The sequence below is a fragment of the Lepidochelys kempii genome, chromosome 4 (genome assembly GCF_965140265.1).
Source record: "Lepidochelys kempii isolate rLepKem1 chromosome 4, rLepKem1.hap2, whole genome shotgun sequence".
Classification (NCBI taxonomy): domain Eukaryota; kingdom Metazoa; phylum Chordata; order Testudines; family Cheloniidae; genus Lepidochelys; species Lepidochelys kempii.
The window spans coordinates 29,642,546-29,668,400 of NC_133259.1; the positions used below are offsets into that span (position 1 = coordinate 29,642,546).

The 25,855-nt window shown below is 40.7% G+C and overlaps 1 protein-coding gene across 5 annotated transcripts in view; it reads left to right on the top strand.

Moving 5' to 3' along the window:
- Positions 1 to 25,855, top strand: part of TET2 (tet methylcytosine dioxygenase 2) — an 85,143-nt gene that overhangs the window by 37,293 nt on the left and 21,995 nt on the right. For 3 of the 5 annotated variants that reach the window (XM_073340824.1, XM_073340827.1, XM_073340828.1), the window contains exons 2-3: positions 16,098 to 19,488; positions 21,400 to 21,490. In XM_073340824.1, coding sequence (XP_073196925.1) covers positions 16,143 to 19,488; positions 21,400 to 21,490 — 3,437 coding nt within the window. In that variant the 5' untranslated portion in view covers positions 16,098 to 16,142. Of the gene's footprint in view, positions 1 to 6,264; positions 6,538 to 14,603; positions 14,835 to 16,097; positions 19,489 to 21,399; positions 21,491 to 25,855 lie in introns of all 5 variants that reach the window. The other 2 variants (XM_073340826.1, XM_073340825.1) reach the window with 2 other exon arrangements.

A 25,855-nucleotide genomic window follows, 5' to 3' on the forward strand; every position in this document is an offset into this window, starting at 1 on the left:
GCATTCCAGTGTTTCACCACCCTCCTAGTGAAAAAGTTTTTCCTAATATCCAACCTAAACCTCCCCCACTGCAACTTTGCTAGAGTCCTACCAGTATCACTGATAATTTGCTCAGGGAAAGAGGAAATTTTGTCATTTTGGGATGCATCAGGAGAGGTATTTCCAGTAGGGATAAGGAGGTTTTAGTACCGTTATATAAGGCACTGGTGAGACCTCACCTGGAATACTGTGTGCAGTTCTGGTCTCCCATGTTTAAGAAGGATGAATTCAAACTGGAACAGGTACAGAGAAGGGCTACTAGGGTGATCCAAGGAATGGAAAACTTGTCTTATGAAAGGAGACTCAGGGAGCTTGGCTTGTTTAGCCTAACTAAAAGAAGGTTGAGGGGAGATATGATTGCTCTCTATAAATATATCAGAGGGATAAATACCAGAGAGGGAGAGGAATTATTTAAACTCAGTACCAATGTGGACACAAGAACAAATGGATATAAACTGGCCACTAGGAAATTTAGATTAGAAATTAGACGAAGGTTTCTAACCATCAGAGGAGTGAAGTTTTGGAATAGCCTTCCGAGGGAAGTAGTGGGGGCAAAAGATCTATCTTGCTTTAAGATTAAACTCGATAAGTTTATGGAGGAGATGGTATGATGGGATAACATGGTTTTGGTAATTAAATATTCATGGTAAATAGGCCCAATGGCCTGTGATGGGTTTTTAGATGGGGTAAGATCCAAGTTACCCGGGAAAGAATTTTCTGTAGTATCTGGCTGATGAATCTTGCCCATATGCTCAGGGTTTAGCTGATCGCCATATTTGGGGTCGGGAAGGAATTTTCCTCCAGGGCAGATTGGAAGGCCCTGGAGGTTTTTCGCCTTCCTCTGTAGCATGGGGCACGGGTCACTTGCTGGAGGATTCTCTGCTCCTTGAGGTCTTCAAACTATAATTTGAGGACTTCAATAGCACAGATATAGGTGTGAGGTCTTTTTTAGGAGTGGTGGGTGAAATTCTGTGGCCTGCATTGTGCAGGAGGTCAGACTAGATGATCATAATGGTCCCTTCTGACCTAAATATCTATGAATCTATGAATCTATGAAAGCGTATAGTATCTCCCCGAACCAGTTTGTTCTTTCCCTTCCCCTTTAAATAGCAACCTATTTATTTGAGAGACGCTCCCCCTAATACACAGTTTTTATCTTGCCCCTGCATAGCATGAGCCAGCAGATTCTCTACTACTTGGAAAAACACCCCAAAAAATGGAAGGAGAAACAATGTCAAAATGGTGACAAAGATTACTTGTTCCTTTAACTCCTATTCCCTAATCCAAAGAGATTCTTATTCTGTGCCTAAACTCCAGCAAGAGAGTTCGTCCCTGAAACATTAATAAACCACACCCCTGAGCGAGAAAGTTGCAGCGCTGTAAAGTGCCAGTGTAGACAAGCCCTACGTTATTCCTGAGGGCATGCTGCACCGAAAATTTAAAATTCTGTGCACAGTATTTTAAAATTCTGCACATTTTATTTGTCCAATAAATGTGGAGGCTCCAGCAGGGCATTGAGAGGCACAGGCCACTGGCTTCACAGAGGTGGGAGATCACTGTGCAGCTTCCCCTGGGACACGGACTCAGCAGTGAGGCTGCACCCAACCCTGACACAGCGCAAGGATCGGGCCTGCCCCAGAAACACCCCAGGACCCTGCCCTTCTGTTCCAGGTGCACCAGGTGTGGTCAGGCAGGCTCAGCAAGGCAGAATCCAAGGGGCTTAGTGGGGGGATCCAGGTGTGGGTTGAAAGGTTTCTATGTGGGACAATCTGGGTGCGGGCAACTCAGTGGAGGATCTGGATGCACAGGGCTTGTTGGGGGATTCTGGGTGCAACAGTAATGGGACTCTGCAGCCGGGTCCAAGTGAAGGTATTTGGGGATCAGCGGGGGGGTCTGGGTGTGGAAGACTCAGTGGGGGGTCTAGATGCTGGGGGAGTGCAGCTCAGTGGGATGGGGTTCCAGGTGCAGCTGGTTGGGGCTCAGTGGGGTGGGGATCCAGGTGCGGGTGGCTTGTCGGAGTGGTCCAGGTGCAGGAAGAGTGGGGCTCTTGGGGGCGGGGTTCTGAGTACGGAGGGGTGAGGCTTGCTGGGAGGGTCTGGGTATGAGGGGTTCTGGATGCATGGGGTTGGGTGGGTGGGGGAGCAGCTTCCTCTACAGGCATCCTTTGCCCTGCAACTGAGGAGCAATGGGTGCAGGAAGCTGGGGGGTGGTGAGGGGGAAGAAAGAGTTTTCAGAGCTTTCTGCAGCTGGGGGAGAAATCTGGGGGTGGGTCTGACCCAGCCCCGGATGCCGTGCAGGGGAAGAGGAAGTCCCATCCTTCGCATCTGGGACTAGCAGCTGAGCCTAGCACAAGGTAGGAGCCACCAGCCGGGTCTTCAGCAGTCCCGCCTCCTGCCTCACAGTGAATTACCTCTCTGCCGGCTGCCTGGGGCACCTGAACCATACTGCTAGGGAGGGTCGCACTTTGTGGCTTCCCTTTGCTTCCCCATCAGAAAGTCATTTTTCTGACATAAATTCTGCACATCCGCAGTAGCGCAGAATTCCCCCAGGAGTATTAAGTGCTTTGTTGAAGTAGGACCAGCTTTTTCAGTGCCTTTCAGGATAGAGTCCCAACTAATCGTTTCATGTAAACTTCCAACTGAAAATATATCTTTTCACCCTTCCCTTTTGTTATGAACACACTAATTGTGTTTAAACTGTAAAGTGTCTTGGGATTCTGTTGGAATAAAGATGTTATATGAAAATAAAGTTGTATGTATACTAGAAATGTCTGGCCCGTGGATATTGCTCTTAAGTGGCATTATAGCTGGTCGCTTTTATCATCTGTCCTTTGTAAGGACATGGGGCCTTTCTTTGATTTCATTAAGGTTTGGATTAGGCTCTCGATCTTAAATTGAGTATGCACATGTGATGCAATAAGACGGTAATGAAGACTGATGGGATTTTGAGATTTATGTTCCGAAGTACCAGGTCAGGGAGCACGAGACTGTGATTGGAACACTGCACATATACTAAGTCATCAAGGTTCTTCAAGTAGAAGAAAATTACGAAGTCTCATATCAAATACATCTTATGATTTAATTTTTATTCTAAATTGTATCAAACCTGAAAGTTAATTACAAATGATAGAATGTTGTATTAAATTTTCTAATATGTGATCTATTTGATAGCTTACGTCTATCAAACTTATTTTCTAGATATCATACATAGGTGGTATGGGGGAAGGAGATCCATCTGTACTCTTAGTAAACTTCTGTCCTTTTTCAATTTGACAGTCATTTTTTCTTTATTCATGCCTGGTGGATTCAGTCTACATTTTACTTTCTACTCTTTCTAGATCAAAAAAGTACAGTATAACCCTAACTTTATTTTTATTTTTTTATTTAAAAAAAAACCGAAAACCCTCACGAATTTATATTCTTCCTAGGAAGGGAAATTTTTGTGTAAAGAATGCAAATAAAAATGGCCAAAGAATGAAAATACTCAGTGTTGCTAAATTATAACTGCATGACAGACACACCACAAATATAAAACGACGGTACTTTTGCCTGATCTTTGCTGGGAAGAGGAGTTAACCTACTATTGTTACAGCAGACACCTCCGGTAACTATAACGATAGTCTCTGGGTGAAATCCTGGCTCTGTTGAAGTCAATGGGAGTTTTGCTAATGATTTCAGCGGGGCCAGGATTTCACCCTCTATCTTTCCAGTTTGTTCCATTAGCACATTTGATAGCACTTTGTTTATGGTCAGTTTCACTGCACAAACCACAAACCACAAATGAGTAGGGAGTTTCAGGAAGAGGTATAGCACCTGAAACTATTTTCAATCCACTTCTAGAAATTAAATAGATTTCAAGTGAATAGCTTTCATTTAAGATTTAGCTACACAGAAAAGTTGCCATTCCATTCACAAGGCCCATTATAATTGCTCTGTTTCATCTCTGAAATTCTGGACATAGATGGCTGTGGTTGGAACCATTGTCTTTAGTTTTGCCCCACAAAAATATGCCTGTTTGTGTGGGTGGAATGTGCCGTTTCACACATGACAAATAGCGGAGTTAGATGTACAGTTATCAGTGTTTCATGCTAGCACAATTCAATGTGCATGTTCAAATGCAGATATTGTGCATATAAATGATTATACATGCAAAATATGTGTGTGCTAGCCTACAAGCTGGCTGATTGCAAAATGCCACATCCTACTTTAAGTTTTCTAACTGGACTGTAAACAGGGATCGGGGTGGTGATACGGTTTCCTAGCCTTATAGGTCTGGGAGCTATCTAACCAGCATGAGTCCTTGAAACAGACTCTTACTATTTAGCATGCAGTAGTCACAATCCCAGTTTCCTGGTGTGAAATGCAAACGTTTGTCAAAGGAATTGGCTAAATTTTACATTATGCTTTGCTGATTATCAACAATATCCAATTTATATATATAAATTCTAATCATAAAGGGACAACAGTTTGTAACGAATACTTCCAAAATTAGTATTACCTGAACTTTGTACTGTATTTGCCTGTAAACGAATAACAATATCAATTTGTATTAACTTCTGTAACCTATAAGAAAAATAATTCTCCAAAGTTGACTATTTGATGTCCTGTTTTAGTTGGAACATGACTTGCTGACCATGTGTCGGGGCATGCTGTTAATCCACAGAGCCATTCAGTAACCCCAGCGTACTGCAGGATGGAGGAAGGTTTTCCAGATATAGTTAGAGCCAGTGTTATGGCCTTATACATCCTGCAGTTGGTGATTCAGGAAAGAAGTAATTCAAGTTAGGCCATCTTCAAAAGTAATGAAGTAGATTAGATGGGAGGAAAATATTCTGGTGCAAGTACGAAAGATAAGGCTTATCAATACTGAGATGTGTAATGCTACTCTGATATAGGCCTCTTTTACTCAAAAGTAAGGAAATTGAACAAAAAAACCAGAACCAACCCTGTTTGAATCAGAAGCTTATTCAGTACAGTAAACGTTGGAGTTCTCCAACCCAAGTAGCCATGGAACATTTCAGTGTTTGTTTTTTTCAAATAGTTAGCTATTCCTGTTAGTCTGACTTTGCAGTGTGGTGATCTGCCATGACAAACAGCAGATAGGGAACAAGGCACTACATTGCACCAATTAAAATAAAAAGTATCTTCCTCCTCAGAAAGAACAATAGTCAGCAAATGAGGTTCCCTGGGTCAGAGTAAGATAAGCAGTTTTGGGGAAGGGGCTGTGGCAAGGGCTAAAGATAGCAGAATTTAAAGACTAGGACCCTGATTAGTAAAAACATTTAAGCATGTTTAGGTTGAAGTAAATGAGATTTAAGACCCATGTTTAAGTGCTTTGCTGAAGGGGGGCCCAAATCTAGGTATCTTTAATGATCATTTCACCTATATGAAGTCAGTTGGCATCCTATGTGAGTACTACAGAATTTGGCCTTAACTGTGACTGCTGAATAGGACACAACACAGGAACCAGTCTAGTGAAGTCTGGTATTTTAATTAGTTACCTGTTTCTCTTCTGAATGTATTGTATTCAGCACACATGCGATATGCAGCCCACGAAGTATTTATCAGTAAAATTAATGTATTTTGCATATCTGTATTCTTGATAAGGGTAAGGAGAAAAATGAGGCCATTATTGTAAAAAACCTGAATCATCTCCATACTTTTTAAATTATTATTATTATTTATGTTTTTTGAGATAGACTACACATGCTAACGGATACAGGCCTCATGCCTCTAACTGTTATATAGTCAGCACACGCCTTTGGACTCTAACAGATTGCCATGAAAGAAAGTCGGATGACCATATTGGTTTAAAATCCACAGTGCAAGATTTTCTCCCTGCTATCCTCAATCCTGCTATGCACAATCAGTATAGCTTATTTTTTAAAATACAAGTGGACTTCATTATGTAAAATAACTTTTATGATAAATTTTTATAAACAAACACAATTAACCAAACCAATAAATGCAGGACCATCATGATTCATACACCACAAACCAAAGCAAGAACTTGATCTTTTTGCAGGATAGATTTAAGCTTGTTTGGGCAGGTAGTGGGCCTGTGTCATTGATCTCTCTGTGAAGTGCCATGCACACCTGTAGGGATGTGTTAAATGTACATTCCCTTATAAGTATACTAATGTGCTCAACAGTAATGGTTCCAAGCAATGTAATTTACAGCTGCGCTGCTGCAGTGTTTCTGATCATTTCCTGTATTTTTGTATAGGTCAAGAAAACCTGATCCTGAATACTGATTATACTTTAATGCAAATACATGATTCTTTTGTACAGCTGGTCTACAGAACTCTGCTGCACATACACTTTTTCACAGAAATAGATATCTCTCTTATTTTGAGCCTCCTAGACAACCATTGGACTACCACTATGTAAATATTCATTAAGAACCCAAATAATTTGAGCATGTCATTAAAAGTTAAAAAGAAGCTCTGGATAATGGACCAAGAAGTTCTGAAGAGAAATAATTGACAATGGCACATAGGTATTTGCTTTTCATTGAAACGTCTCCTTTCTTTTTCATTGTCTTTTTGAATGGCATTGTCCTTTAGATAAGTTCATGGAGGATATGTCCATCAATAGCTATTAGCCAAGATGGTCAGGAACACAGTGCAATACTCTGGGTGTCCATAAACCTTTGATTGCCAGAAGCTGGGACTGGACAACAGGATGGATCACTGATCAGCTGTGGCCACTGTCAGAAGACGGGATACTTGGCTAGATAAACCAATACGGTTCATTCTTATGTTCTTAAGCACCCTCCATTTAAGGCCAGCAAATAGAGATCTCAGAGTCAGATCTAATTTAAAGCTCTAAATGTAGAGGGTTTGGCCTGCAGGTTGCTAAGCACTCCAGAAAGCAGCTCACCATTCTCACTCCCATTGACTTTCATGGGAGTTGAGGAGATTCCGCACTTTTTAGGGCCACTCTCTCACAGTAGTATAGAGCCTAGCTCAACAGGTCCGAGCTGTTCTAGGCCTCCAGGTACTACCACAATACAAATGAGTAATAACTTCTATGAAGAACTTTGCGGAATTGTGCCCTTTAAAGTGCACAGTGAACCAGATTATCTTTCCCATTAAAATTTTGATGTTGGTCTGATTTGCTTTGGTTCCCCATGTACTACTTTATTGCAAGTTAATTGCATGTAGCCCAGGGCAGATCTCTCATTTTCAGTCTTCCACATTTAGCATAGCTAGCTTTCCAGAACATTTTTTAGTCATCCATACCTATCATGAATTTTTAAGATATTGGTTGAAATACATTTTGGATTTATTACATATATATACACACAAACATATGTGAGCTAGATGGGGTTTTTATGATGGGTGGTCTGCTAGATTGCATAATGAGCAGATAGCTCTTGCTGGCAATTTCCCCTTCCCCCACAGTGAAATTATTCGCTCATTTTGTCATAATCATCCTGGCTAGCCATCATATTTTTAGGAAACCCAAAATCTAATGTCTCTTTATGCGTTTGACAGCAGTGTGCATTTCAATTTAAATGGCTACACTGAACATTTAGTATCCTCATGACTGTCTCTCCCCTCCCCCGTCTTTCCATTTTTTTAAGAAAAAGCAGCTGCTCATTTTCCCAAAGGCTCTATAGAAGTTATATTACCAAATGCAGATTTTTTTTTTCTTTTGAGCTAAACCAGTTGTATGTGTTGGAGCTTAAAACCTGACTACCCTCCTCCCTGCCCCTACCTGCCTTTTAAAAAAGAAAGAAAAAACCTCTCACAAACCTGAAGATTGCTGCTGGCATAATAAGGAACAGCTGTGGTATGAAACGGCATACAATTACAGTTCTTTCAGGACTGCAGCCCAACAGCTTTCGGCACACACGCGCTTACACACACACTTCTCTCTGGAATTTGACTTATACACGCAAGACATTCCTTTAACTTCTTACTTTAGCTGAAGACCATATTTATCAGACTTCAAGCTGGAAGTCCAGCCCTGCAAACACTTACTATAGTGCTTACAACCATGAGGAGTTCCACTCGGCCTTGCTGGTGGGATTTGTATATTAAAATAAGAAAAAACAAAGTTCATCTGCTGCCCTTTCTTGGAAGAGCAAAGAGGGAGGGATGGATGAAGTAGTTTAATTATTATTTAGTTGCTTTTTTCTTTTGACTTATAATTACTTGATAAACTCCAAGATATTTCTCCAAACTCAGACTTTTCAGCTAGGAGAATCCTAAGTTTAATTCAAACCCAGCACAACACTCAAGTCTCTGCCAAAGAGAGGTGTGTGTGTGTGTGTATACAAAGCTCATCATTTTTAAGCAGTAGTGATACTTTTTTCAGGACACCGAGGTCAGTGTGTGTGTGTGTGTATATATACACATACATTGACCTCAGTGTCCTGAAAAAAGTATCACTACTGCTTAAAAATGATGAGCTTTGTAATTCACACTGCTTCTTTGTGCGCCAGAAGTATGTCCACATCCCGGACAGAGAATAATCAATTAGTGAAATAGCATTTTGTGAAGAATATGGCAGAATATGAAGCTAACTTTGTAGAAAACTAACAAAAGTTTGTGTAGCTATGTTTTGTTTTAATTTAAAATTTGATATATGTTTTTTTTTTAATACCCCAAAATGTCTTAGTACTTCAGCCATTTAAAATTCTCTTAAATCCACGTGAGCTATTGGAGGCCTTGGAAGATTATGAGCTGAATTGAGTTGGCAGTGAATGTCAGCCTGCCAGAATGAAGAAAGACTGACTGTTTTCAAAGCTTTGGAAGTATTTTAAAAGGAGTGCCAGAGAGGAGTACTGAAATTCCCTGTAGAACTGTATAAATATCACTGTTACGAGGATCTACTGTTGGAGCCTAAAAGCCTTACTTAGAGTTAAAACACAATCTGCCATTTTTCTCCTCTTTTAGTTAGTTCTCTAGCTCTTCCTGCTGCATCTTGCCATAAAGAGTACATTTTACCATGGGAAAGAATGTGCTTTGAAACATAGGAAATTGAAGGAAGGCTGAAATGTCAGCTCATTCTGGGATTCCAACCCATAACCTTTGTCAACACAGTAGTGCTGAATTTTTATGCTGTTCTAGAAATCGGTGGCTCCAGTGAAGCTTAACTTTAAGACAGTACCTTTAAATAGACTTCCTGTCTATAAAGACTACTCTTTTTCCTGGTTCACCACTAAGGCAGTTTCCAAAAAAAGGCCAGCCACCTGTCTTCCTCCAACTTTTTTCCTAAAACCTTTCTAACCAAATGTTTCATGCCATGAAATACATCAATTTGGCGTCTCAGTGTCAGTTTCTTACTAAACTGTTGCAGAGTTTTGAAAGGCAGTGAAAATAAAACAAGTTGTGTGTACTGGAGTAAGCTGAGTATAAGGGAGAACTCAAAAATTTGTCAGAATGCTGTTGGAGCATTCTGGTGTCTGTGGCTTTAACTCCAAACTTGGCTTAGTACAATGTCTTAGTTAATGGCCTTCCAGAAAAATAAAAATAAAATGGGGCTCCAGCTCCTAGAGGAAAAAAAAAAATACTATGGCCAGAATGTTAACCTCAGAAAACAAGGTTTCCATATTCCTACAGTCTTAAGGGAGTCACACTGTGGCTTCTTGTTAAATATTGATGTAACTTGAAAATTGCTTCTTTTGACTTATAATTAGTGCACAATTTGGGATTTATGCTGTTTTCTTTGAGATTAGTTGATGCCTAAGATCTTCTTAAAATAATGTATTGGCTAGTCCAAAAATAAGATCAAGACTTGGGACCAAATTCTCTTTTCTAATCCAGTCTCCAGAAGCTGAAAATGTCATCATGTATTTGAAGGGATGACAATATCCATACCAAATATTTGCTCCTAAGGTGCTTTGCTGTCCTCCAAAAAAAAATGCCATTCCTCAATTCCACCTGTCCTCTGCGTTTCTGATGGCAGAGCTTCACCAGAGGGTTTATTTTCCTAAGCTGTTCGTATGTTACTGTTTGAAAAAGGTGGATCTAGAAACAATTTAGCAAGCATCAATTACAATTGACTTGGGAAGGGATAAATTATTCTTTAGTGCTTCCTTAGATGTATAGTTACTATAGAACTTTCTGCTAAATAAGTGGTGCAAATACAAAATCTAAAACAAGGCAATTGGATGAATTTTGAGAGTCCATAAGGGATTTGGGGCCCAGAAATCCATGGATCGAATACACTGAACCACGTGTTTATGTATGTATATTCATTCTGTTGCATCTCTGAGAGAGATAAATATTGGTATTTTAATTATTTTGGGTTCCAAAGCCCATTGGAGTCAATGAAAACCTCAGAGATTCTGCAGGCTTCTTTTCTAAGACTGCTGAGGATAGCAAGATGATTTTCACTGTGATGCCATCAATATATGGGTGACATGAGGCTTATAACTAATCCAGATGATGTGATTTATCTGTTTTTCCAAGTGCTTGACTGAGATGGGAACTTGGATGAAAATGTTGCTCAATCCAGAGAAGTCAAGGGTGATGCTAGTAGATTGGGGTATGTTGGTGGCATCTTGAGGGTGTGGAGGCACTGGACCCTGCCCACATTTCTTTTGGGGAAGTTGTCAAAGAGCTTTATTGCTTGGTGAGTTTGGCTCTGACTGCTTTTGGATTCTCAGTGGGTGCTGGTGGTCAAAAGCACCCCTTTTTCATCTGTTAAGGCAACTGTGGTCATTTCCTCAGATATAGAATTTATCCATGCCATTATTGCTTATAGATTACAATAATCCATTGTGATGTACATAGGACTACTCTTGAGGACCACACAGAAGTTCAAACTGTGGCTGCTTGACTGCTTGGCAGTACTACCTTCAGGGATAAACTTGCATCAAGACTCTGAAAATTTCATTAGCTTATCTACCATGTGCAATTCAGGAAAAAACTCCCATTGGCTTCAGGAGCTTTTCACCCAAGTAAAGACTTCAGGATTTAGCCCATGGTTTGTAATGGTTTATGATGTTACAGAGAAGGGCTGTTTTGAGCTTTTTCCCTTTCTTTGCTGAAATTCGTAAATTGTTACTTCTGTAGCTTCTTTCAACCAGAAGACTCTCAAAGTGCTTTACAAACTAGATAGAGGCATGAGGTTGCCCATCACTGAAATTCAGCCACTGCTGGGGTAGGATAGGCTACTGTTTAATTGTGCACAGTAACGCTAAACAAGTTAAGTCCCGAAGTGAGCCTACTATTGTATTCAGTTGATATTAGAAGAGGAATTAAAGGAGGCAGAATTTAACGACCCAAACTGGAATTTGGCCAGGGCACCTAGATAAACACTCTTCTCTTGCAGAAACTGCCATGGGAATTTAATGACTGCAAATGATTTAGACCTCTGTTTCATCCAAAAGTGTCTAGCAGTATAGTGACCCAAGCGTCATGCTGGGGCAGGGCAGCAGTTTAGTATTGACATAGAAAAGACTGTCACACCATTGCTATTATCTGTACTTCCTTGACTTTTACTTTGTGTTCTCCCATCCAACTACTGACCAAGTTCAACCCCATTTATGTTTGAGATCACAGCCCAAGGAGGTCTGGTTGCATAAATACCCTGTGAATGGCTGGGCTATCAGCAAGTCACCTTGGAGAAGATGCAGTGTGTTCTCTGCTCTGTTTCTAGTTGATACGGAGGGGCTATAGTACCACCCATCTTGATTCTGTCAGCCAGCAAGTGTTCATGGACATCCTAACAGAGAACAGTCACTGCTCTTCCTAATGGGATTCTGGCCTGCCCTTGTGGAAGAGCCGGAGGAGGGGGGAACTCACCCCAATTTTCTTCCTACGCCTCCTGCACTAGATGTATGTACAAGGGCTGGTTAGAATCTGATCATGGATGTTTACTCAGCCAAACTTCTTTGCATTCACAAAGTCCCTAGCTAGCAAATCAGCACAATACAAATAGTTAATAAAATATGAACCTCAGGAATTGGCTCAAAATAGATAAGTTATCAAAAGAAAGCAAATCAACATAACCAAGGTTACTTTTGACCAAAAAAAAATGTTTTTCCTGTCATCTAATTGTACATGAGTCACTCTCTTACATATTCTGTGCTCATGAAGATTGCAGGAGCACTCCAAAGAGGCACTTACACATCTTTTTAAAAAAACAAAACCAACAATAATCTACTTCTAACTCCTTATCTCTCGTTTGTGCCCAGTATATGGCAAGAATTACATGTATGTTCCTGGATACTTCAAGAAGTCAAATAGTGATGGGCAGAATTACAACTTGGTGGGATGTGAGATGCTGATCCATTTCCACAGTAATGTGTTATTTTTAAGTCATGCATCATGGCATCTTCAAAGAGACCAGTCATAATTCTGATGGATTAGACTGCAGAGTCAGTCCTAGATGCAGTAATTGTTTCACAGATGCTGCTGATGTGACTTGAATTCCTAATAAATTATGGCTGGGGAAAAATATGTTAGAGCTCCTAAGTGTATTGGCTCAAACACCTGTTACTGGAGGAGAAAAAATAAACTACTATCCTTTAATAAATGTAAGTTTTCTTTAAAAGAAATGTAGTTCACCCCACCACAAATGTAAAAAGACCATAGAGTCCAGATTTTGCAGTCCTAAACAATTCAACAGTAGCATCTAAAGCACATGCATGGTGTACTAGCTGAAATAAATACCAGAGGTATACCATTGCTTGGTTTTTTCTAACTTTAAATTGCATTACTGTGGTTTGTCTGAGCACCTTTTATGGTCTGTAATAAGACGAGACTCAGGAGGATTGTGAATAGAATCATAACTGAGTTTATACATGGGGAATCAAGAGTAATGCAAAGTAACCCCAATCCAACAGTTATTCTGAAGAAAGAAAGTGTGAGGCTTTTTAAACCAATGAGTTCATACGAGGCTTTGAAGAGTCAAATGGTTTAATCCTGCTTTGGAATGCCTTCCACCACCTCCTTTTATGCTGGAGCCAATCAGAATCCAAGGGATTGGTTGATTTGTAGTGTGAGGCTTTTGAGAAGCCTGTGAAGAGTGCATGTATTTTTTGTCACATAATAAGGAAGGAAATACGTGGCTTTCAAGGATCATGAGTTTCCCTCCTGAGAAGCAGGCACACTTTGCACAGAGGTTTGCATGCTGAGCTTAGATACAGGCCACACATTCCTCAAGTAGTAAGGCTCTTTTATCCATCAACAAAACACAGAGCAAAAGGAGCTTTTGAAAACTTTTAATGAGAGTTAAACTTTACCCTCTGTGATAAAGTAGAGTTCAACCACCAGTGTTAAAATACTGATATGCTTTGAGGACCATGGAGAGGATTCCCATGGCTCAGTCACACAGACTAATACCTTGTTTTGATAGAAATAAAAAATAATCTGATAGGGTAGTGTTAATTACTGTTCCTTTGTACTTTGCTCAGAATACTGTGTCATTTAGCAGCTTACACACTCATCTTTCACCTCTGGGAGTTGTTGGGCTGCAAGCTCAGGTATCAAAAGACAGCAGGTAGGGAATGAAAGGGAAGCAATTTCAGGTTAGGGTGAATGTCTGTTTCTTGAACCCCGTTGGGAGGGAATGTAATTCTGCAGCATCCCTTACTTTTCCTTTTTACTTAAAAGAACTATATGGAATGAGGGGAACTTGGAAAGTTTTCCTGATGTGCCAGTCTAACAGTGATGTCTATTATGCTATGGAATAGTCTCCCCAGGGAAGTTGGGAATGCCTTATCACCTGGGACTCTTAAAGCTAGCCAAGCCAAGATGCTGGAATATATATTGTACACAGAAGAATCCTGCTTTATTAGGGGAGCAGACTAGATGACATAACTGATCTTCTCCATCTCTAGTTTCTGTTTTCCAAATTACTTTATAAACTCACTTTGTTAGTGGTGGGGTTTGGGAAGCAATGTGACCATAGCATATTTTCATTGTATAAAGAATAATTCGAGCACATGGAGAAAAGAGTTTTAAGGGTTAAAAGCACATTTAAGAACAAATGAGGGGGTGCGGTTAGCATGTCTAGTTGTCCAGTTTTGCTTAGCATGCACCTGTGATGCTTTGATTGTCCCTATTTTGAAGTTAGCGCCCTGAACAGAAAGGGAATCCCAGTAATCTTATATAATGCTATCAATTCTGCTTATAATAATTTTACATGGCCCAAGAGCAATTCTTATGTAAAGAGTGTTTCTGAATTCTGTTATTCACTTGAGTTTAGTAAGGTAATAATACCCTGGAATTCAGTGCACATTGTATAAATTAGGTGTAATTTGATATTGTAAAAAAATTAGAGAAGGATAAATAATCCTGTTCTGTGCTCTTGGAGGCAAATCTACTGTGATAAGAGAAATTTTCAAATGTAATAGTCCTCTCTGTGGAGTGGTAATATCAGCCACTTGTGAGGCTCTTAGCAGTCCAAGCAAATATGAATTAATAATAGAGAGCCCTTCATATTCCCTTTCTGTGCAAACTAGAAGTAATGTCTTCATTGCAAAAATTTGCGTGAGTCAAAATTTTTACGTTAGACTCATTTGTACCTTTTAGTACATTATGTATTTATTATTTGACACATTTTCCTAACTTTCCCAATCTGAAATCCTTCTAACATCTGCAGGGTGCTCTGTCGGTCTCTCTTCTGTCATTTGGGCTGTTGGTGGTGAACGATAAAACTCACAAAGAACAAATTATGGAGAGAGTGCAACAACAGCTTTCTCTACTTTTTCTGTCATTCTGAACCTTCAGCTGATCTGCCTAACCAGAATTGGACAGTTGTTAGGTGGAATTTGTTCACTACACCCTGGCAGCACGTTTATCCAATGTGAAACCTTTTTTATATAAATAAAAGGTAAATATTTTATTGAATATTAAGATATTTATTGAAGAGAAGAATTTCCAAACGACCCAACTCATATCCAAGACACACAGATTTTAGGCTTTGCTGCAGAACAACAACAAAAATACAATTCTAAAGACATGCTCACAGGCTTCGTTCCTAATATCAAGCAAATACAGTCTGTTGCATATGAATATGTACCATGATTTTAATTTTTTTCCTTAAATAAATGCATAATGGTAATGTTAGTATTGTAACAATAATGAATAAGTATAGGGATTCCAGTGGAGAGTAGTCAGTTTTTGTTTTGTTTTCTCATGCGTGTATTTTGTTAAGGGTGAGATCTTTGGAAAACCAACTTCAAATGACCTTGTCAAACAGCTGATGAATAGAGGTGCAGGGGTGCCTCTCTAACCAGCCAGCTTGGTGGCAATAATCCTTCAAATCAGACAAAAGAGGCTTGGCATACTATAATCAAGTAACAGGATTAGCTCTAAGTCTGGGAACTACAGTTTCTGCATGATTTTCCACCTTACTTGGAATAAAAATCATTACAGAAAAGTTCAGGCAAAGCAGTAAATACTTATATTTTCATTAAAAAATTATCATTAATCATGCAAGAGATTTAGCCTTAAGATAAGTATATTTCTGTTAGAAGAGCATTTTCTCATCCCCAGTTTATTTTTGCATGCCCTTTTCTATACTAATCTGAGTTTCTCACCTATGCATCCATTGTTAGGAACTTAGTGCTGAAAATGTTCTTATCAAGTTTGAAAACACACTTGAACTAATCATGTGCTGAACTTCAGAAAGCGTGTCAAATTAAAATATGAACTAAGACAGTATGTTGCTATAAGGCATAATGGTTTCAAGTTAACAAACCAAGCATTTTTTCTGCACCATTTTAAAAGCGAGTCTGTCTGGTTCAGTTTCACGCTGCTTGCATACCACCATCAGCTTCACATGTTCATGCCCAATCTGATATTGTTTCAGTTCAGGCTTCACCTTTAATTTATTAAAAATACATCAGACTGCAGCATGAAAAAATGACACTTTATAATACCAAATGACACTTTATAAGTCCAATGCTATTGAAAACACCCTGAGAAAACATTGGTTTGATTAAGAGACCAATCAAACGGGAGAGACCACTGTAACTTGGGATGCTGTGCATAGATAGGAGGGCAATGCTCAAATATTGTGTCTGGTCAGTGATTTGATGTGTATCAACTAAAACTAAACATAGACCCTTTTCCCTCCCTTTTTCTCTTTCAGATACGTTAAAAGGGCAGCCTTGTGGATGGCCCTGGAGCAGGCCAGATGGAACAGGATAGAACCAACCATGTTGATGGCAATAGATTGAGCCCATTTTTAATACCACATCCTTCTCATGTTTCCCAGGTGGAGCCTTTGTCAGTGAAGCTGCAGAATGGAAGTCCATTAACAGAGAGAACCCATGCTGAAGTAAATGGTGACCATAAGTGGCTACTTTTTAAGAACAGCTATGGAATACCTCACGTGAGGGGAAACCCAAATAACCGTACCAGCCCTGACCTCCTACAGGAAAAGAGAGTGTATTCCAAGTATATGCAAAATGGTGGGATAAAACGCACTTTTAGTGAGCCTTCTCTCTATGGCCTTCATCAGAACAAGAAAATTAAACGAGATGAAGAGGGAAATGGTGAAAAAGATGAGCCAGGGGAAAACAATGAAAAACCAACTGTCTCCAATTCATGCAATGAGAAGGAATCTGAGAGTTTTACTGGACAAGAAAATGCAGCTTCTGATTTTATACAGTCTTCAAGATACAACTGTGATGGTTCAGAAAATCCTGAAGATCTCCAGATTCAGAATGAGCAAGAGAGGGAAAACATTAATTGCCACAACAAGAACATTGTCTTACTACTTAAGAACAAGGCAGTGCCAATGCCTAATGGTGCTACAGTTTCTGCCTCTTCCATGGAAAACATGCATGGTGAACTCCTAGAAAAAACACTGTCTCAATATTATCCAGACCATGTTTCCATTGCAATGCAGAAAAACACATCTCACATAAATGCCATTAACAGTCAGGCTACTAATGTGTTGTCCTATGAGACAACACATTCATCCCATACCTCAGGGCAGATCATTTCCCCACAGACCTCAAACTCTGAGCTGCCTCAAGTGCCAGCTGTAGTGGCTACTGAGGTCTACAATACGGAAGACTCCAGTAAACCACCTGGATTACCAGGTAGCTGTTCACTTCAGAAATCGGAACTACAGCCTCAGCAACAAAACCCAGGCTATGATACACATCCGTTACCCACAGGAAACAGTAGTGTTCATAGAAATATGGGGCGGGCACCCAACCAAGATCTCTCTCTAAGTTCCGGCAGTAATCTGCAATCTCACAACAATAGCCTGGAGGGGATTTCAGAGCAAGCAGAAAAAAATGGTGCTTTGTTTAAACACAACTCAGTGTCCAATAAGGATTCCTTCACTCCTCCTCCTGCTTCTGTTCCTCCCCCAGCTCCAGAAATGAACAGCACTCTGTCCCTTGGGGTTACAGAAGGACATCACCCCTATGACAACAGAAATGTTGAAACTCTTCCTAAAGAAGTGAAGAATGAAGGGCAGCAGGAAGAACTGATGTCCAGGAGTCCTGGCCTTGCCCAGCAACAGCCTAACTCTCAACAGAAGCTTCCACGGAAGCCTGAGGTGTCACAACAGGATGGCAGTGAAAGTGATCTGCCAGCTACCATGATGACCTCCATTCAGCAACGCACAGAAGAAATAAAGCCAACATCAGAACCACACATCCAAGAGCTGCAGGTAGTTGGGAACAACGGAGAGTTGCAGCAACACTTTCAGCAGCACTTGGGACAAAAAGAACACGAGATGCCTCCTGAGAAAGGAAAAGACCAAGTGAAACAGCAGCCACAACATTATCCAAAACCAGGTTGGATAGAATTGATTTCCACTCATTTTCACCATAGAGCTTCCCCACAGAAGCCCAATGAGGCTTTATTGAGGTCAATTCTCCAGTTCCAGCCAAATCCAATGGAACAGATGCATTTAAACCAGTATACTGGGAATCCCGATGCATTAAAAGAGCCTTCAGGACAGCCCCATAGCCAGAAAATAATACAACAGGAACAAATGCCTCAACTGTACAAAAGCGAGGCAGCACAACTGCAAGTCCATCCTATAGCTGACCAGCAGCGGCAGTTCCAAAAGCACTCTCCCCAGCCACAGCTCACAAAGGGGAATTCTCTGGTGAAGTCCTATGTGCACCATACACAGCAGCTTCATTTCCAAGTAAGACAAGAACAACAAACTGAGCAGCCTTTGGGGGCCCTGTTAAAACAGCAGCACTTGACTCCCCAGACAACAGAGAATGAACCATTCTTACATTCAAACATTTTACAACAGATGTTGCAAAAACAGGCTCAGCAAACACAACTGTCGCGCAGTCCACAGTTAACCCCAAACCACCACCACCAGCAAACCCTGCAAAGGAAAAGCGAAGAACTGTCTCAGACCTTTTCCCATTCCCAAAGTAACAATGAACAGCAAATAGATGGGGCATCCTACAGTCAGCTTAAACTAGAAGAATGTTTTCAAACCGAAAATAAGTATATAAAACCAACTGAGTTCCTGCATAACCCTCAGCTTGGACCAGAGCAGGAGCAAAGCAGCAACAGTAAAACTTCCCTTTACAATCAGATTCTGAAAACAAATACTAATCTGCAGCATCCTGGCCGTATGCACTTGGTTTCTGAGAAGAAGGAAAACACCATAAATGCCGAACTCTTCAGAATAAACAAAATGCAGGACTTGCAACATATGCAATATTATCCAAATAGCATGACCCCAAAGCAAGAGGTGCATCATTGCTTTCAAGAACAAGAGCAACAATCTCAACAAGCTTCAGTTATACAGCGACCACTCCAACAACCAGAGGGATGTGGTGGGAATTTGAAACAAGGTATGTCCAGCCAGCAAGCTCCACCGATTCAGCAAAGGTACTTACCACACAGCCAACAAACTCTCCCACAAGACCAGAGAGGGTGTTACCTTCAGGCTCAACCCCACAAGGATTTTCAAAATCATGCTGCTCTCAGGTGGCATCTCTTACAAAAGCAAGAGCAGCAAATACAACAACAACCCAAACCTGAAATTTGTCCCAGTGTGACGCACAAGCCTATAAAAGTTGAGGCTGGCTCAAAGTCTCATATCTGCATGCATCTATCAACTGGACATCTGGAAAACAAAACATGGAAAAAAACAATTAAACAAGAGAATCAGCACTTCAGTTGTGAGAACATGCAGCAAAAGAGTATCATTGAGACAATGGAACAGCAGCTGAAACAAATTCAGGTCAAATCACTGTTTGATCACAAAGCTCTTACTATCAAATCACCTAAGCATGTGAAGGTCGAAACCGCAGGTCCTCTCACTATCCTATCAAGAAATTCTATTGCTGCAGAATTTGACAGCCACACTTCCACCTTAGATCAACAAGCAATTCCTTCTGCTGAAAAAACCCCAACTAAAAAACCAGCTGGATCTGTCCTAAATAATTTTTTAGAGTCCCCTTCAAAGTTATTGGATACTCCTGTAAAAAATTTATTGGACACACCTGTCAAAACCCAATATGATTTCCCATCATGCAGTTGTGTTGGTAAGTGGCAAGAAATGTACTAAAAATACATTGTTAATTCACAATTAGGAAGGTAGCTTTCAGAGTGGTTGGGGGTTTTGTTTGGTTTGGTTTTTTGTTTGGTTTTATTTTGGGTTGATTTTTGAGAATGCCAGCCATTAGCAAGGGAGAGTTTCAGTTTCTTTCCAGCAACACTAGTTTTTACATTAAAAATAGAACTCCACCGTATGTTTGTAACAAAGCTGTCTGGTTTGTGTGCTAGCACATGAATGTATGGCATACAAATCTAATATAAAGTAGATTCTTCAGTCTGTTTATCTCTTTGTATCCAGTCTCCTTCAGAAGCAGGCATATATTATGCAAACACATCTGATAAAAAGATCAGATTCACAATTTAATTTGATGCAGTATTATTTAAGTCAAGGTTGGAGATACTGTTTGTATGAAAGATGTCTTGGGACCAAAACCTGAGATCCTTACTCCATTTTTACTCAGATACACAGTCAAATTACTGAGAGTTTGACTGAGTAAGGGCTGATTTAAAAACAGAGGGTTGGATTTTGCATGACCCTTTACATAGGTGCCTTCTTCCTTTCTTCCCTTCCACTCCCCTGGTAATGACCAGTGTCAGGGCCAAGCAGAACTTCAGTCACTGTGCTTTAGGAAGCACAGTGACTGCTCCTTCTCTGCTCTCCTCCAAGAGGCAGCAAAGGGGCAAGACCATGGCTCACCTCCCACTCTGCACAGAGCAGGACTGGAACTGTAGGGAGAGCATAAGTGTAATAGCTGGCATGCTCCTCTTTTTCATTCTGCCACACACTGTTTTGTTTGGCGAAATGAGTCTCCACTCTGCCTCTTACTATGGGCACATTTTGAAGTCATTTTTCTGGAGAAATGATTCTCTGCTGTGTTGGATTGAGACAAAATGTACAGTTCTTCATTGTGAAGACAAATAGCTTTGTTGTGACCTCCCTGATTTTATATACACACACACACAGAGCCTGCCCCAGGGTATAAAGTTGAAAATATAGTTCTCTACAAAAGCAAAGTTGATCTTTTCCCCCTTCTAAAATGTTTTGAGTTGAATCTCAGGAAAATTAACATGGGGACGAAGGGAAAAAGTAGTGCATTACCATACTGCAAGGAGAAATACAAAACTGGAAGTTGGTTTCTTGTTTCTCCTTGCCACACTTTGAGAAAACCTTGTAGAAATGAAATGGGGAAATCAAAACTCTCTGCATTTGTAGTTTTAACTTGTCCCTGATACTTACAGAGATGGTCACCCTGCATTTTCACATAATGGATATATTAAGACAATTTCTTCAATGTATTTGGCACAAAGAGGCTTTTCTTCAACATCTAGCATTCATCTCATCTTTGCCCCAGTCTTCCCCACCCCTTTTTCAGCTAATACAGCAATTGTGAACTCAACAAGAAGAGTCCACTCTCCATTCAAGCTGTGTTTAACTTTAGGGGCCACATTTTCAAGCCTTAGGTATATAAGTTATACATACATGCAAAAAACAGATACGTGATAGCCCCCGAAGTGATGTTTGCCAATGTGACCACAAAAATCCTCCCTTCTAAATACGGGGGTGAGAAATCACTGTTCAGTAACTACTGGGAAATGCTAATTTTTAATTTCACGGTAACTGAAAATATAAAACAAGCATTTGTGCTTGCAAAAGGGACAATGGGATGCAATATCTACTTGCATACACTGTCACCCATTATATATGTGTAAATTCATGGTTTGCAAATACACTTGGGCATAATTTGTGGGCCTACTTTAGACAAGTATATGTGAAAGTTTGGCCCCCAAAAATTCATAACAGGGTCCTACCTGGCCAGCTGTGGGCAAGCTTTGCAACGCAATTTCTTATATTAAATAATTACACTTTAAGGCAATAACCTTTATTTTATTTTAAACAGAGCAAATTATTGAAAAAGATGAAGGTCCTTTCTATACCCATCTAGGAGCCGGTCCTAACGTGGCAGCTATTAGAGAAATCATGGAAGAAAGGTAATTAGCGCAAAGGAACAGGACAGATTAACATTTATCCTTTTGTGTATGTCAGAATTTTTCCAGCCTTTGCACATAAAGAAGTAAACAATTGCAAATGGAGTAATTATTTGTAGGCTTAGCTACTCCAGTGTTGCCAGCTTTACGTACTGTGCTATTCACCAGAGAGTCACAATATTTGACAGGGCTAATAGTCTGCTGGCTGGCACAGGCTGCCCACTTTGAGACAGATGCCAGCAAACCCAAGCGGGGACAAGTATTCATAAGCCTGCCAAGCAAGAGTGTTGGCTATGGTATTCACAGTGGGGGATAGGAAGAAGATGGAGGCATGAGAGCACCGAAAAGCAAATTCAAGCAAAATGTTATCTACAAAAAGACTTCAAATGGCTTAATCCTACTCACTTTCCTCCTGCAATGTGTTCAATTACAATAATGGGAGCAAAGTAAGATTTGGTCCTGAAACTCAATAAGCAATTCTTTAGCAAAACATCCCCCCTTCCATTATATGAAGACAGTATTGTTCAGATTGATGGAATAAATTATATGTCACAAGATACTACATTACTAGCATTCTCCAGATTACCAGCAAAACAAATGCTTAGGATATGCATATAATAGTCATATAGATATGTGGATCATTTACATATTATATAAATATAAAACACTGCTAACATTAATAAGGTGTTAAATCGGAGAACTCCAGCAAACAGTAAGGTTCTCCTGCTACTTGAAAACTGCCATATTGCACAGCCCATATATTATATGGCATGCATAGACACTATGTGCCAAATCCTGAGGTCCTCACTCTGCTGTGTCTGTGTTTTTACTTACTCCATACCCAGGCTATTTGGAGTTTGCTTGAGTAAGAACTGCAGGATTTGGACCTGATCTATTGGGGCCAGATTGAAGCTAGCAGGTGCACAGGGGAGTGGTACAGTATAAGGAGCTTCTTTCCCCTGCGACTCCCGTGCAGGGCTGGCCTCAGCTGCAGACCTTGCACTAGCCCAAGTACTTCTGGCTATCATGGTAAGCAGCATTAGCAACTCTAACAGGGGAGTGTGATGCTGGCTGGCCAAGTGCCAGCTCATGGCACAGTCCCAGGCCTCACTTGAAAACTGGCAAATACATAGCTGACATCAGTTTGGCTCACCGGTGTGTTAATATTGTTTAAATAGGTATTAGAATTATAAAAATGTGATTACTGTTTAGACTGTATTGAATGCTTATAAGTTTCTGCATGCATTAATCATCATTAATTATAACATCAGGGTCCCATATTGTAAGGTAATATTTGAACGTTGTATTATAAGCCTCTGTGATTGTGTATATCACCGGACAGGAGAGAGACGTTAACTAATGTAAAGTGCTGATCTCCAACAGAAGGTGTTATGTCCTGGCACAAAGGAAGGCCTCTCAACACCAGACAAACTATTGTGGAACATTTAAAGAGGACAAAAACTTTGTTGTCTGTTCCTCCCAATGAAGATGAGACATCCAGGTGGATGCCTCCCATCAGTTGAGTTTGCCGCTGAAAGGGGAAGGGGGGAAGAGAATAAAAACCCCTTACAAGAAGGAACTGTGTCTTTATTATGCTTGGATTCTGGAGGACAAGGATTACTGGGAATAAGAAAAAGATCCCCCGTGCTTAGTCTGGGTTAGCCTTAAAAGACATCTAGAGTTTGTTTATTATAGAAGCTTCTATTATTTTTTGAAAGTTAAGATTGGAACTTATTTGTGTCTATATATGTTTATGTGCTTTAACCTTGTAAATAGCTTTCTTGTTTCCTTTCCTATTTAATAAATTTTTAGACAGTTTACTGTAGGATTGGCTACAAGCGTTGTCTTTGGTGTAAGATCTAAATTGAGATTGATCTGGGGTAAGTTACTGGTCATTTGGGACTAGGAATAACGTGGACTTTACAAAAACTAGACAAGCCATTTACAACACACACTTTGCTTCTCTACAAAAGAAAAAGGTCACTAAACTATCTAACAAGGGGCCACAAGGGGCCACAACAGTGGTTCCCTTAACCCACCCAGCAATATTGTTAATCTATCCAACTATACTCTTAGCCCAGCAGAAGAATCTGTCCTATCTCGGGGCCTCTCCTTCTGCCCCTCCACCCCCACGAACATGATACAGTTCTGTGGTGACCTAGAATCCTATTTTCGACGTCTCCAACTCAAGGAATATTTCCAACACACTTCTGAACAACATACTAACCCACAGAGACCTTCCTACCAAGACTACAAAAAGAAGGATTCTGGGTGGACTCCCCCTGAAGGTCGAAACAACAGACTGGACTTCTACATAGAGTGCTTCCTCTGACGTGCACGGGCTGAAATTGTGGGAAAGCACATCACTTGCCCCGTAACCTCAGCCGTGCAGAACACAATGCCATCCACAGCCTCAGAAACAACTCTGACATCATAATCTAAAAGGCTGACAAAGGAGGTGCTGTCGTCGTCATGAATAGGTCGGAATATGAACAAGAGGCTGCTAGGCAGCTCTCCAACACCACTTTCTACAAGCCATTACCTTCTGTTCCCACTGAGGGTTACCAAAAGAAACTAAAACATTTGCTCAAGAAATTCCCTGAAAAAGCACAGGAAAAAATCCACACAGACACACCCCTGGAACCCCGACCCAGGGTATTCTGTCTGCTACCCAAGATCCATAAACCTGGAAATCCTGGATGCCCCATCATCTCAGGCATTGGCACCCTGTCAGCAGGATTGTCTGGCTATGTAGACTCCCTCCTCAGGCCCTACGCTACCAGCACTCCCAGCTATCTTCGAGACACCACTGACTTCCTGAGGAAACTACAGTCCATCGGTGATCTTCCTGAAAACACCATCCTAGCCACTATGGATGTAGAAGCCCTCTACACCAACATTCCGCACAAAGATGGACTACAAGCCGTCAGGAATGGTATCCCCAATAATGTCACAGAAACCCTGGTGGCTGAACTTTGTGACTTTGTCCTCACCCATAACTATTTCACATTTGGGGACAATGTATACCTTCAAATCAGCGGCACTGCTATAGGTACCCGCATGGCCCCACAGTATGCCGACATTTTTATGGCTGACTTAGAACAAGGCTTCCTAGCTCTCATCCCCTTATGCCCCTACTCTACCTGCGCTACACTGATGAAATCTTCATCATCTGGACCCATGAAAAAACACCCTTGAGGAATTCCGCCATGATTTCAACAATTTCCATCCCACCATCAACCTCATCCTGGACCAGTCCACACAAGAGATCCACTTTCTGGACACTACGGTGCTAATAAGCAATGGTCACATAAACACCACCCTACGCCGGAAACCTACTGACCACTATGCCTACCTACATGCCTCCAGCTTTCATCCAGACCACATCACACGATCCATTGTCTGCAGCCAAGCTCTACGATACACCATGCAAGGGAATGGGAGAAAGTCCACCCAACTTATAAAGAAACTGACTGTACAGAAGAGTTCCTGTCCACCTTTGAGGGACTATGTGGGATGCACTATATCCCAGTAGAGAAACAGATGTCTTTCCTCTTGTCTGGCTTTCCCAGTTAATCTAGTTAAGTTTTTAATGATATGAAGGAGGGTGATGCCATGGGGTATCTGAAATAGAAAGAAAATGTATTGAAAAGATTTAAGATTACCCCTGAGACCTATCAGTTGAAGTATAGAAACTTCAGAATGTTTGACAGTGTCAGTCATGAACTATATTAGGACTGAACCTTAGGAAGGTTGTGAAGAATTTATTTAAAATGCTAAAGGGCAATGGCTTAGATTGTAAGGGCTGGAGGGACACACAGCCCTCACTTTGGTCAAGGAAAGTTTGGTAAGGGAGGAAGACAGACTTCCCGATAAGAGTTTAAATATATTAGCTTTGGCTGAATATTCTGTACCTTTGGCCAAGGTTACCTCAAATTTGAGGATTTTAAAGGAGATATTATTGTGGGCATTCAGAATCTACTTCCCACTGATGTTGTAATAGGTAGTGATACCTTAGCCATGTCTAAGCAGGTTAATGTCAGAACTTGCAGCGAGAAAGAGTATAGCTGTACGTCACCTGGCTTGTCTATGGTGGGCTGCAAGTGGGAGGGAAATACAGCTTATAAAGGACGGAGGGTAACAGTCTGTCCCCAGAGAAAGGGTTTGGAGATTCCATGGCTTTGCCAGAGTCTGCTCTTAACTTAAGTGAAACACAAAAGGAATTTATTGAGGCTCAACATGTTGATCTTTCCCTGCACCAGGAGAGGAGTGCAGCTCAGAATAATACTCTGACTGGGGAAGGAAAGGGTAGATTTTTTCTAGAAGAAGGTTTGTTGTATAGGGAGGCTTCTATAAGGAAAAAAAGGC